This window comes from Anabas testudineus, chromosome 7 (genome assembly GCF_900324465.2).
Source record: "Anabas testudineus chromosome 7, fAnaTes1.2, whole genome shotgun sequence".
In the NCBI taxonomy this organism is placed as follows: Eukaryota; Metazoa; Chordata; class Actinopteri; order Anabantiformes; family Anabantidae; genus Anabas; species Anabas testudineus.
The window spans coordinates 17,466,294-17,479,454 of NC_046616.1; the positions used below are offsets into that span (position 1 = coordinate 17,466,294).

The 13,161-nt window shown below is 41.5% G+C and overlaps 2 protein-coding genes across 2 annotated transcripts; both read right to left on the reverse strand.

The window, feature by feature from the left end:
• Positions 1–542: 542 nt before the first annotated feature.
• LOC113167560 (dual specificity protein phosphatase 7-like) lies at positions 543–5,481 on the reverse strand. The gene is made up of 3 exons (XM_026368285.1): positions 4,726–5,481; positions 3,602–4,030; positions 543–2,595 (listed from the first exon to the last, which is right to left on the reverse strand). Exons 1-3 carry the CDS (start codon positions 5,093–5,095, stop codon positions 2,285–2,287), a joined length of 1,110 nt encoding a protein of 369 aa, XP_026224070.1. The 5' UTR covers positions 5,096–5,481; the 3' UTR covers positions 543–2,284.
• A 2,819-nt stretch (positions 5,482–8,300) lies between these two features.
• LOC113167617 (5-aminolevulinate synthase, nonspecific, mitochondrial-like) lies at positions 8,301–12,685 on the reverse strand. The gene is made up of 11 exons (XM_026368389.1): positions 12,569–12,685; positions 12,021–12,217; positions 11,733–11,894; positions 11,505–11,588; positions 11,201–11,417; positions 10,914–11,098; positions 10,588–10,767; positions 10,295–10,459; positions 9,936–10,204; positions 9,615–9,777; positions 8,301–9,331 (listed from the first exon to the last, which is right to left on the reverse strand). The coding sequence occupies exons 1-11, from the start codon at positions 12,622–12,624 to the stop codon at positions 9,171–9,173; spliced, it is 1,839 nt and encodes a 612-aa protein (XP_026224174.1). The 5' UTR covers positions 12,625–12,685; the 3' UTR covers positions 8,301–9,170.
• Positions 12,686–13,161: the final 476 nt, after the last annotated feature.

Sequence of the window (13,161 nt, forward strand, 5' to 3'; positions counted from 1 at the left end):
CAACCATCTCGGTTTTGTTTTATGAAAGCGTGCCGTCATTTCTTAGTAAAACAAACAGACAAAAGGGTTAAACAAAGACAAAGAAAAGATATTCAAGTAAAAATATACAATATATTTGATGTATAAACTTGTACAGAATGGCTTGGACATTTAGTTTTACATACACTTTACATAAGGGTCAAAATAGGGTCACTTTCGCATTCCTTCATAATTTTGAGAAAATGTCCCCCGTAACAACCGCACTTTATGTACATCTTTACAAGTATACCAAACGAAACAGCCCTTAGATGCACTTTAAGAGGCCATGACGAGATACAGATGCCTTGTATAAAAATCCCTGAAAATGTCTCTCTGTGAGGTAAGAACACGTTAGTCAAACTCATTTCCTTTCATTCTCTCTAATACATCAAACATTTGTTCTGGGACGAGACTGGCAATGAAGAACAGCTACAGTAATTACACATCAGGTTTCCCTTAACATAATCATGCCACAAAGGGAGTAGCTGCAGACTGAAAACTGTCAAGAGTAAAAAATAAATGTATACGCTGATGACTTACATATTTGTTCCTTTCAACTGTGACATTAAACACTCCTATACATAATAATAGGGCTGGATAGCAGCACTGATTTTCTGGATCCTTTCAATTTCAAGTCCAAATGTTGTGGAAAACATTGTTGTGGAATTTATCATGGGAACTTAAATGTCTTCTACATTCAACAAATGAAAAAACACTATTATTTCCTTGAATATAAAATTGTTTAAAGTGCACATTATGAGCTAAACTGTAAACACATTTGCCCATGATCTACCTTTGGAAGAGGGATTTGTTTCCTTGGTAAATGCAAAAAAGACTAAAAGGTGATTCATCTCTATTTTTGATGGCTACATGTTCACAACACATGTAGTAATAACAAATCTGTACCACTTACAAGGACGTTAAGATTATACACATTTTTAAAATAAATGCTATCCCATGGACTGTCACTAGCAGATGCTTCAACAGAGAACAGATATCTATAAAATTATCACTTTGAACACAGACGAGGCAGGCACAGAAAGTCTTCTCAGTAATCCATCTGCACTGTTTGTGCTGACAAGATATCAGCCTGAATAAAAGTACAATCCACAAACTGTTCCATCGACTTCCAGAGCCTGAAAGATTTGAGCTGGTTTAAGTGAGATATCTCTTTAATAAAAACCAACCAAGAGCTCAAACCACTGTGCTGTCTTTTTTTTTTTTCAGTATCCTATAAATGTGATGTCTACATTCACTACAAGATAGCAAGAGTTCAGCTGGTAGGGTCCACAAAGACTGTAAGTATTCACCTCACAGTTAACTGACTTTTAAGACAGCTGTGACTGAATGCAGCTCTAGGAGTCAGCTATCATCTACATTACCTTTTAACTGTTTTGTGATTTCTATAAAGTAGATACAAGGTGCAGTCCTAACTGAACCACTTACAACGCACATTCAGTGCATGCAGATCTGCTGCAGCTGTAAATGTTTGCTGAGAGAAAGCGCATAAGCAAAACTCAAAATTGTAAATATTATGGATGGATGGATCATTCAAATGACTAATAATTGCAATTAATGAGAAAATCAGTTTTTGTTATCCAGCCCTGCACTGTACCTCAACTAGGTAATTGACATCCAGTTCATTTTAATGTTAACAACAGGCAATATTACCTAGAGCTTACAAAGCAAACTCCTAGGTAGAAGATAATAACAAGCAAATAATGCAGTCATAAGCAACAGTGTATATGGGGTTTCTGAGGAATTATGTTTTAAGTGGCCACTTAGAAAGAAAAACTGGAGGACAATTCAAGGCTGGACTGTAGTTACTGTAGTAACTTATTTCCCTCAGTTAGAGTACCCTCACAACACCTCAGATTGGTCCACAGAAAACATTGTGATTGGCCTCAGGCTCCTTTTAGACCATCAAGGCATCATAACAGATACAAAGAAATACATGAGCATCCACTCAACAGCTGGTGAATAACAAGTAACAGTCAAATACCAATCCTAATAGAAAGGTTATGAAGTATCCTGTTATTATGGCTGTACATGAACATTCATTAATGCGATCACCATTCATCCTTGTGTTTGATATTAAGGCACTGAGTTGCAGAATTTTTTCTGCACTGTTTAACAAATTGATGTTGTTCCTTTCTGTGTTAAAATACTGCAGCTGACTTCCTGCTTGTGTCAGCTAGTTAGGCATCTGACAGGGTAAGAAAGCCTCAGCGACACCACAGGAAACAACAACAATATTGTTCAATGATCATGTTGACTCCAGCGTGTCCAGCTGGAAGACGTTGTGATTGGTTGGTGTGGTGAAGAAGAGCTGCTCCTCACTGGTAGAACGGTTGTCACAGGGACTGTGCAGCCCCAGCGTCCTCTCAAAGTCCAGGAGCTGACCCATGAAGTTGAAGTTTGGGGAAATGTTGGACTTCTTCCTCTTGACAAAGTCATAAGCATCATTAAGCGAAAGGTTGAGTCTCTGCATCAGATAGGCCACAGTGACTGTGACTGAGCGACTGATGCCGGCTAAGCAGTGGACCAGGATGCCGCACTGTTTCGATCGAGCCTCATCTGAGAGAACAAGGGAAAACTACAGTCAGGAGAAGGTTTTTCAAGGACCGGTCTTCAAGTACAGCAAACTTGTCCTTGCAGCTTTAACTTTAGTCTAAACTGTATTTTCACTGATTGATATTCTCTTGCACTACAAGGGTTTTTGGTTTTCACATTTAAATCACATTTATCTATGTAATTTTGGCTCTTAGTTGACAGCAGTAATCCTGTTGATGCATAATAACAATCATCAACAGGATCACTGCTATTAACAAAGAGGCCTAGGTCTTGTTTAAACAATTAATCTGATCCAGAACACAGTGCATCTGATATCCTGTCAGTTACAGACATTAGCAAGCAAAAGTCACCATAACATTACACCTAACTTGTGACCCTGCAATCAAACACAATGCCACAGAGTGGAAACTGCATTTCCTTCCTTTATCTCTAAACCTCTATGGAAACTAGTTCATCACGTATAGCTCTGTTACCACCAAACAAACAAGTCAAACGCTGTGGTTTCAGGTGCAATAGTGGTGAGAACCAGCGAATGAAAAACGAAATTGAAACACACTCTGAAACGATGTGTTTACTTTCAGGATGAGGGGGTTATTTCTTTGTATAAAAGAAATTCAGGGACACTACAACTGACAACATATACAAGTAGTTAAGGAAGTTATGTTTAGCATAGTATAAACCTCAATTCGCTTATGAATATGAAAAGTACCACTTATCCCCAAAAACACATTCACACAACAGTTTCTGAAGTGCATTATTGTCAGTTAATTACTCAAGAGTTTCGCTTATTACCATGTTATTTTTAAACATAATCATAAGACATTATTTAATTACCACACTGATGTCAAGTCTACACGTGTCGCAATCGCACATGTGCTTACAGTACAAGACACGCCTTGTGTCAAAACAAACAAGTCGACACATACACCCTCTTTCCTTTTCTCAAAGGTGTGAGAGTTTCTTAAGGTTTTATGTTTAACAAAGCCACTTACTGGATTGACCTACTCACCTATAAATGATATGGCTTCTGGGAAGAACTGGGACAGGTTTTGACTCCAGTGGTCAGAAATGGGAATCTGTTTGTACCTGAAGTGGCCTTCGTGCTCAAACATGTTAGGCAGATTGGGTGTGACGTTCAGGATGTACTTTATATTGTACTGGCCCAGCACGTCTAGGTTTGTGGAGTCTTTGGCGCAGCCCAGGTAAAGGTAGGGAAGGATCTGGACGGGGAAAGCAGGCTGGTTGCTGGGAACAGGGCTCTCCTCGGGCTCCGTGGCACTGGTGGGCTCCCGATCAGACTCCCCGTCAGAGCAATCTGAGCTGATTCGGAGGTTTCCAAAACCAAGAACAGACATCGGAGGAGAGGAGCTTGGGCAGGAACTGTCGAGGAGGGTCTCACAGTGTTCTGGGTACTCTGTGTGGAACTTGACAAACCCACCTGGACAAACAGCCAAAACACAATAATATCACACCCATGTGCTGTGATGTATTTTTAAATGAAGGAGACCCCTCATGTAAAGTGGCTTTAGTTATATTTTATGAGAAAAAAAAAAAAGTGAAGTACAGAAGCGGGGCTGTAAGGAAATAGCTCTAGTTCCCCCCCCTAAACAGCCCATTCATGAAACGCATGCCTGTTCCTGCTAGAGCAAAACACGGGGCCGCCATTTTGGAATTTTAATTGAGAATCTCGGTGACAGTCAAACTTCTGAGCAGCCAACAAACCGCAAACCCACAACACTAATTAAAGCCGACAGAGAGGCCGCAACATCAAATATTAAAGTCGCCGTTTCTGTTCTGAATGAAAAACAACCTCCGTGTGTAAAATAATAACAAAAAAGAAAAAGACAGAAACTTGGGCTTTACTTGTCAACGTCTCTTCCACAATCAGTTAGTCTTTAAAACAGCTCATTAGGAGGGATGATTGAACAAATACTGTGTTCAAACTACACTGACACTAGCTACAGGATCATTTTAACATCGCATTTTTTGTTTGTTTTTTTCCTTACTGGTGACAGTTTCTGATGTTATAATCCACAGCTAGCAGCAGCACTAACAGACCCGCAGCGCTCGTCTTACCGTGAGGTGTAGCCCGTTAGCACGTCGGGCTAACGATCCGACAGCACGTCTGTTTACCTTCTAAGTAAAACGCCTCGCAGCCTTCCTCCCGCAGCTTGTGAAGCAGCAGACCCAACACCGACGCCGGGGCTCCGCTCTCCTTCCACTCCACCGTGCACTCGTCGTACACCACCACCGTGTCCGTCTTGCACCGCCTCATGAACTTCTCCTTGTCCTCGTGGCTGGGGATGATCGTCCGGATGGGTATGTTGCCCTTCTTGAACCTGCGGAGCATCAGCCCCGGGATGGCCAGGTTAATGGCGCTCTCGACGTGGGACGACTCGTACAGCTCGTGTGAGCGGCAGTCCAGCAGCAGCAGAGAGCCGCCTCCGGACTCCAACTCCAGCTGCAGCCACTCCACGCTTTTGCTCGTCGTCACATTAGACATATCGGACTCGCTATCATGCTACAGGCAAGCGCCGACACTCACTACACGGTCCATCGCACGACGTGGGGGGGGGGGGGAGGAAACTACATTTCACCCGAAATACAGAAGAAATAAATAAAAAACAAAAAAAAAAACCCAAACGCGTTACGTTACGTTACGTGTCGCCCCTCCAGTGCATGGCGCTTCAGCGGGAGCGATCAGATTCCCCCTCTCCTCTGTCCCGTGTGTCCATCAGCCGCCGGCCCCCCCGGGGACGAATGGAGACCTAGTTCCACTCTGATGGACGAGACACAAGTTTACTCGCTGTGATCTCTTCACCAACTTCCACTACTGCGGGGACTGCCTCCTGCATGCACACTCTCGTTTTTCCATTCCGATGCATGTGTGTTTTTTTTTTTTTTTTAAAGTTGAGGTCGAGGGAGGAGTTTTGTTTCTTTATGATTTAAAGTCATAGCAGAAATGTCCTGAAGTCTGCTGCGGTGACGCCTCGCTGCTCTCACTGTGCCTGTCACGGTTTTTGTCAATGACTTCAACACTTTCTTTTACACTGAGCTTTTTGTAATAAAGTCCACACCGTCCTTTATCAGCAGCGCTCACAGGAAATGTATTACTTAGATATTTATTCACATTAAATTAGTCATGTTCTAGGCTACTAAAGTACCTTTTTTATTTTTATAAAGTCCTCATTTGAATATTCACAAGGAGGCTCAAGGTGTGCCTGAGTTGATTTATAAATATCCTTGCATAAAATGTGATGATTTACTGTCTGAGGGTAGAAATTCTTGTCCCACCTCATCCCACGTAGCAAATGAGCTGAGACTGAATTATTGGGCTTATTTCCCTGTTAATGTATTATTATCGCACTGCTACTCCAGATTTAACTAACACACTGAGGTATGTGACTTCATGAAGATGTGGTGAGTTACTAAGTACATTTACTCAAGTACTCTGAGCTTTGGACAGCTTTGAGGTACTTAACGTGGGTCCATTTGATGTTACTTTTACTTTTACTCCACTACACTCATTGGAACATCATTAGTTAGTAGTGGCATTTTGCAGGATTAAAATGGATTTATTTGAACAAAGTGTCAGTGCATCATTTATGTATCAGCTTCCTGTTAAAGTGGCTAAATATCAGCCCCACCTTTACTGACTGCTAACATATAGAGGTAGGCAAAAAAAGGGTAGTTCTGCTTGTAGCAGAGTATTTTTCTAGAGTTTGTGTACTTCATACAGCTCTCACCATGTATGACAACTGACTACTGATCACACTATTAGGTAAGTACACAGGATTACAAGTGTAGTGTCTTGCAAACAAATGACACCCTTCGTTTAGTCCACAAACACAGACCATTGGGCATAAGCCATCTTTTTTCTTTATGGTAACTTTATTTAGTGTGTACGTTGACACTGGGATGTGTTTTGCTTTGCAGAATTGCAGCAGATTTAACTACGGAAGTATGCTGTTATCTTTCATCATGGTAATATTCATTATCATATTGGGCACACCCCTGAAACTGCTCTCTTCCTCAAATTAATTTTATTTCTGAAGCCCTTTTCTATCTTCCCAAGCCATATTACATGGTGGCCTCAATGTGAAACCCAAATATGTTGCTGTATATTGTTTTGTTTTTTTCACACCACCATGGCATTCCTATGCACTGCTGATGTTTGCAAGAATGCAAATGGTGAATGAGGAGGAATAAGAGAAAGAGAGAAAGAGAGAGAGAGAGAGATGCGTGCAGTGGGAATCCAGCCATGCAGCTCATCTGTCTGCACACGTGAGAGGGGGAGACACAGATGTGCAAAGCATTGGGATTATTACAGACGGAGGAATAGAGCCAAACCTGCACACGCACACTCGCACACAAACGCTCTCAACCATAGACTAATCAGATATATAACAACAGGCATCATATCATCCCCACACTACACCATACCACCATTTCAGCACCTGCCTACAATATCCAACCACCATAGGCAATGGAATGGCAGCACACACGCACACACACACACACACACACACACACACACACACACACACACACACTGTAGTCCCTCATACCCACATCATAGCTGTTCCAGTTGAACTCTTCCCCCAGGGTTTTTTTTCCTGCTTACTGAATTTACTGTATATAAAGATATATTTGGTTGAGGTGAAAGTACAACTTTCATTATTAATCCAATCCAAGAACAACACATCGCTTTATGACCCTCTGTATAATCAACATTTCTTAAATTTAAGGATATAAAATAAATAAAAATCAAAGACTGTTCCTCTGGGCTGCTTGGTCTTGCATGACAGTGCTGGTCACCTGACTGCTCCACTTTCACCAGCGGTTTGGTTACATAATGCGCTACAAACATGGTTACTCTCTCAGAGGAAAGAGAAGAAACATCTTTCAGATTTTTTTTCTGTCAAGTGCTTTGAGGGCTTTCACGCATACCTGGTGGGCACACAAACACACTTCTGTTATGTGCAGATGTGCAGTGGGAGAAAAGCAATCAGATATGAGACAGACATTCCTCTCCACTAAGGTTTGTCTGCATGTAGGCATAGTACATATAAGTATTTAACAATCATTCTTTCTGAAATGTATTCGAACAAAAGAAAAATCACATCTTATATGAAAAAGATATCTAAAATAAGGCTGCTACATTCATGGAAGATAAATCTGACAGTCACAGTCATTTCAAATGCATCTATAACATCTAATTTTGCAGGTCTGATACAGTGACACGTGCTGCGAGGTCAGTTGCTGCATTTCATTACAACCAAAATGATCTCCCATGTTATCTAGATGGAAACAAAATATCATGCTCTCTGCTGATACCATCTAGTGGTTTTATCAAGAGCCGCTGCAGCAGCCATGAGTCATCTGCAAAGGGAGGAGGCGCCTGACATCTCAGCCTCACAGCTGCAAAAAGGAGATCCAGGACGCCTCCATGTGGTAAAACCAAAGAACAGTAGGAAATGCATTTATGAATGAATGACCAGATGACCCCAAATCTGACTTTATGCTGATTATAGCAGCACTGCTTGATACGCCCTCCCTCTTTTGACTAAAATCAATAATTTTTTTTCTATATGAAAATCCAAAGAATAAAGAATATTGTAACAGTATGGCAAAATGTTCATAGTCACTATCTGTTTATTGCAGTTAACAAGTAATTTTATTCCAAAAATCATCATCATCATCTTTCTGGATAAATGAAATGTATCCTACACCCCCTTAGAGCTAAGCCACAAGTTGCTATTATGACTTTGTCGCAGACTTCGGAGGGACAGATCTACAGAAGGACACACATTTCACATTCCACAACACGTTCCAACAGATATGAGAGATAATCTTTCTGCTAGGAGGACGGCATGTACGGTTCACACACGCACGTGTATACAGCAAATATCTTGGGTGCCTTCATCGGTGTGCAAAGGCAAAAGTGTATGAGCCTAAAAAGATGATTCCATCACATTACCACAGTAATTTAAAAAATGTGTTTACTGTAACTGGGTAGAAGTGAGGTGTGAAATCTCATCCCATCTGTTATCTAATTCATTTCATATTTGAATATTATTCTAGCATGAGATGTTCAGAAAGGTCATTCAGATTAGATATTGCGTAAGACATGATGTGCTCATCTGCAACAAATAAATGAGACAGTCCACATTAACCACTACACATTTGAAGTAAATAATTTACTTAGAGATCAGTTGGCTGAATCAGAAATTCATGAAGCTACATGTACACTAATATGGAGCTATGTCACATGGCTGAATACTCAACCTTTGGGGAGAAAATTTAGTTTAATTTTTGCTCAATATTTATCAACACAGAATATTTTATATATTGAACAATGATAAGGATGTGGATGGATAGGAAAGGGTTACTACATAGACCTATTGGGCACAGGCCTACGGGGCCAAGAGAATTGTTATTTGAAAGATATTTATTTGAAAGAGTTAAAAGACGCTAAATGATATCTGTCAAACCAAAACACCCCAACAATCAAAAAGCACCATCTATTAGCGATGTACTGAATGTAAATCAAATAAAACGCCTCTGCATGGCAGATATCAGGTTACTGCTGATATCATGTGACTGAGCCCAGTGAAGTAAGACTTCTCTCTCTCACTCATCCGCTCAAAGTGAAGAGGCTGCTGGCAGAAGTTGCACTCTGCTATGGAGTGTGGCCTCAGCTCCAAGCCCACCTCCTTCCACGTCTTCAGCAGGCGATCTGTGGAGACACACAAGCAGAACAGTCGACAGATGAGGAAACAGTACAGCCATCACTGCTGTAAATTATAGATGTTAGAACGACTAAACTATAAGAGGATACAGATTTGAATCAATCTTCCACTGCCAGCAGACTGTAACATGAGCATAATGACTACATTTCGCTCTTCCCAATATAGGTTTTACATTACGCAAACGTTTTATAAACCAAAGAAATACTTTGAAATACTCTGTATGATCCCTGTCAACCATTGGATAAACCATGTAATTTGTAGTGGACGTACCAACAAAGTAGGACATCATCTGAGGTGTGTGGTGTGGTGTGGGGGCGATGCGCAGCAGCTCTTCTCCTTTTGCCACAGTGGGGTGGTTGATTGCCTGGATGTAGATGCTGTGACGAGACATCATGATGTTACAGATCTCAGTGTTCTTCTTTGCATCTGCGACCTGCCAAAAAGAAACACATTTTACACGCTGATGCTGTTGTAGGTGGGCTGTGTGGTGGTGGAAGGAACTGTCCTGTTACTGGTCCCCTCATCAGCATCAATTAAAAAGGAGAAGTGTTATCTATGGGTGCTAAATCAAAGTGATTTTGTGTTTTATACCCGAACGGGAATAACGTGGCTCGGGCAGTGGACCACCGGGAGGCCTGAGTCCGTCAGCATCTGTCGAAGTAGCTTGACGCCCCTCTGATGTTTCCTTCTGAGCGCCTGGCCTTCCTCACTTTTCAGAATCCTGATGGATTCTGTTGCCCCTGCGAGCAACATGGGAGGCAGGGAAGTGGTGAAGATGAAGCCAGCAGCGTAGGAGCGCACCGTGTCCACCAGGGTGCTGGTGCTGGCGATGTAGCCACCGACACAGCCAAACGCCTTGCCTGGAAAAGAAACCCATAACAATTTAGAGGGGCGCACGTGTGACAGACAACAGTTATGTAATGTTCCCCCTTAGTGACGCTTTTACTTACCGAGGGTGCCAGAGATGATATCCATCTTATGCATAACTCTGTCTCTTTCCCCGATTCCTCCTCCTCTGGGCCCATACAACCCCACAGCGTGCACTTCATCCACAAAGGTAAGAGCACCAGCCTTATGGGCAACATCACACATCTCTTCTAGTGGGCACATATCCCCTGAAGAGGGCACAATGTTAATTCAACTAGTTAACTTACTTGTGGTAATCACTGTATCTATATGGTATAAACCAGGCAGATCCTCATTTTAATTCTAAAGACACATTCAAACATATGTGTGGACTTACCATCCATTGAATACACTGTCTCAAAGGCAACAATCTTTGGTATAGAGGGATCTGACTTCTCAAGCAGGTCTTCCAAGTGGCTGACGTCATTGTGATGGAAAACAAACTTCTTGACCCCACTGTTTTTTATACCTTGAATCATCGAGCCGTGGTTGCCAGCGTCAGAGTAAATTTCACAACCTAGAGTCAACAACAACAAAAAAAAAAAGAAAGAAAGGAAAACGTTAACTCTTAAAAGCCAGATTTCATTCTGCATGGGAAATGTGTAATCAGATACAGTACATTCAGTATTACATGTTCTAATATTTCCAAGCTTTATAATGTACCTGGCAGCATTTTCCCCAGAGTGAACAATGTAGAGTCATTGGCTACAAAGCAGGAGGTAAACAGCAGTGCTGCATCCTTGCCGTGCAGGTCAGCAAGCTCATATTCAAGTTCCACGTGGAATTTGCTCGTCCCTGAAATATTTCTTGTGCCACCTGCACCAGAACCATGGTGCCGTACAGCCTCACTTGCAGGATGATAAATGGAAGGATGTTGAAATCGCCATTGTTTCATATTTGACAACGCTAATCCAGGTTATCAGTGATCACGTATCTGTTTGCCTACTCACATAATAGCCTGCATGACTTTGGGGTGATGGCTCATGCCAAGGTAATCATTGCTGCACCACACAGACACATCTCTCTTTGCATGTAAATACTCTGAGTAGTCATCTGCCATGGGGAGCGATGAGGCACGTCTGTTCACCGTCTTAAAAACTCTGTAAGTGTGATCGGTTTTCTTGCTTTGTATCTTCTTTTCAAAGAACTGGTCATACTGGAAGGCAACTGGTGAAGGTAAAATAGAAAGAGAGTTGTATAAGCTCCAGAAAATCTCATATATAATCTCATATACTAAGAATTTGTCTTTCTCACCTTCAGGCAGGTTGTCCATTAACAGGTGAGACAGTTTAGGTTTCAAAGGTTGTTTTGATGTTTCTGTGTTGGCTTTGTCCACATCTGTTTCCCCGTTCAAAAATACACACACTATAATTGATCTCTAAATCAATGTGTGACATTCATTTGCTACACACTTTAAATATACAGTTAAGTGTGTATGATGTACAATGACCCTTCACAATTGATATAACTGACACGCTGTACCTGTGTGGAAAGGTTGCATATCTTCAACATCCTCCTGCAGCTCCTCGCTGGTCTCTCTTAATAACCCGTTGTCTTCCTGCATCTCTGTAGCCAGGAAAGGGCATTTAGTGCCAAGCTGCGGTGTGGTGCATCCAGGAAGTAAAGTGACAGTATGATTTGAATCTACAGAAGACATGAAGACGCAGACTAATATTTACATGTAAATCATCAGTACACATGTTGCCAACCCAAAAAATGAATCATGAACTGTTAATAGGATGCATTATTAATGTTTGCCTTATGACTGACCATCATGTGGTGAAGTGCCATTGGACACAGAAGACAACAGAGTCAGAGGTCCTGAGGACAGATCCATCAGCACAGGGCATTTTTGGGCACAGCTTAGCAGTGCCGACTTCCCAGCCAGCTGCAGGAAAACACTGGGAACAACAGTCAGGAAAGGGCACCGGCGCATCACTGTGTCCACACTGTGACACACTCTTGACCTAAATGAGACAGAGAAAAGCTAGGGCATCGATAATATGTCGACAGCTTTCCTGTGAATTTTAAAGGTAAGCAAAGTAGACATCCGTTACATACATTAAATTACATGAATGCTAGACTATTAATAATTTAACCTGAATTCTATTGCAACTAAACTTGTTAGACAATAAATAAAGACGGATCAGTGGGACATAGACACCAAAGCTGAAAATGAACTTAAAGGTGCTACCTCAATAATCTGCAAGGTTTGCATTGATCAGGAAAGACTAGCTCTGTAAAAGCTGATCCTATAATGAAAGCTGCCTTCATCTATCTTTCTCTCAGTTGTCTCCTAGTGCCATATTTTTTTTTACCTGATCATATCACAGTCCACCTTCATGTAACAGATGAAAAATGCCTTTCTAAACATGACTGACTCCACACTAAAGCTTAGGAGACTACGTCCGTTCACCCTGCTCTGTAGTCATCTGTCCTTGACAAGTGGAAAAGAGAAGGCCTCTCAAGGACCTGTCTGGGTGCTACAGCTGTGTGTTCTTATCTAAGACAGGGAACGAGCTATCTGGCTGCCGTCCATATTAAACAGATCCATGACTTATAACAGCCTTATAACAGGGCCTGTGCCACTGGTGCAGATTATAGGATCCTCCAAATCAAATCTGATGCTATGTATCTATCTCCTACTCGGGTTTCTAAAGAAGAATGGCTTTGATAACTGACCTTCATTAAGACTAAGGTACAAAATGGATTTGTCACCATGGCATTTGTAATGTTGTCAAATTAAAACCCAGTTTATTTTGAAAGCTGGTATTGAAAGACATATCATTTTATAGTGCTAAAAACATACAGATGCTTGTAATGTTTTTCCCCCAAATTATCTGTCATACTAATTTACCAATCTCAAGTATGGGCTGTTTACTCCTTCCTTAAATCACACTGCTCCTTTCTC

Bases quoted from the DNA above. Each gene is read 5' to 3' on its own strand.
- LOC113167560 (XM_026368285.1), bottom strand. From the start codon at position 5,095: ATGTCTAATGTGACGACGAGCAAAAGCGTGGAGTGGCTGCAGCTGGAG. The intron at 4,031-4,725 runs GTAAACAGACGT...CTGTTTGTCCAG, and splicing joins CGAGGCGTTTTACTTAGAAG to GTGGGTTTGTCAAGTTCCAC. The intron at 2,596-3,601 runs GTGAGTAGGTCA...TTGTTCTCTCAG, and splicing joins AGAAGCCATATCATTTATAG to ATGAGGCTCGATCGAAACAG.
- LOC113167617 (XM_026368389.1), bottom strand. From the start codon at position 12,624: ATGTTTAGAAAGGCATTTTTCATCTGTTACATGAAGGTGGACTGTGAT. The intron at 10,768-10,913 runs GTACATTATAAA...TGTTGACTCTAG, and splicing joins TCTGGGGAAAATGCTGCCAG to GTTGTGAAATTTACTCTGAC. The intron at 10,205-10,294 runs GTAAGTAAAAGC...TTTCTTTTCCAG, and splicing joins TATCATCTCTGGCACCCTCG to GCAAGGCGTTTGGCTGTGTC.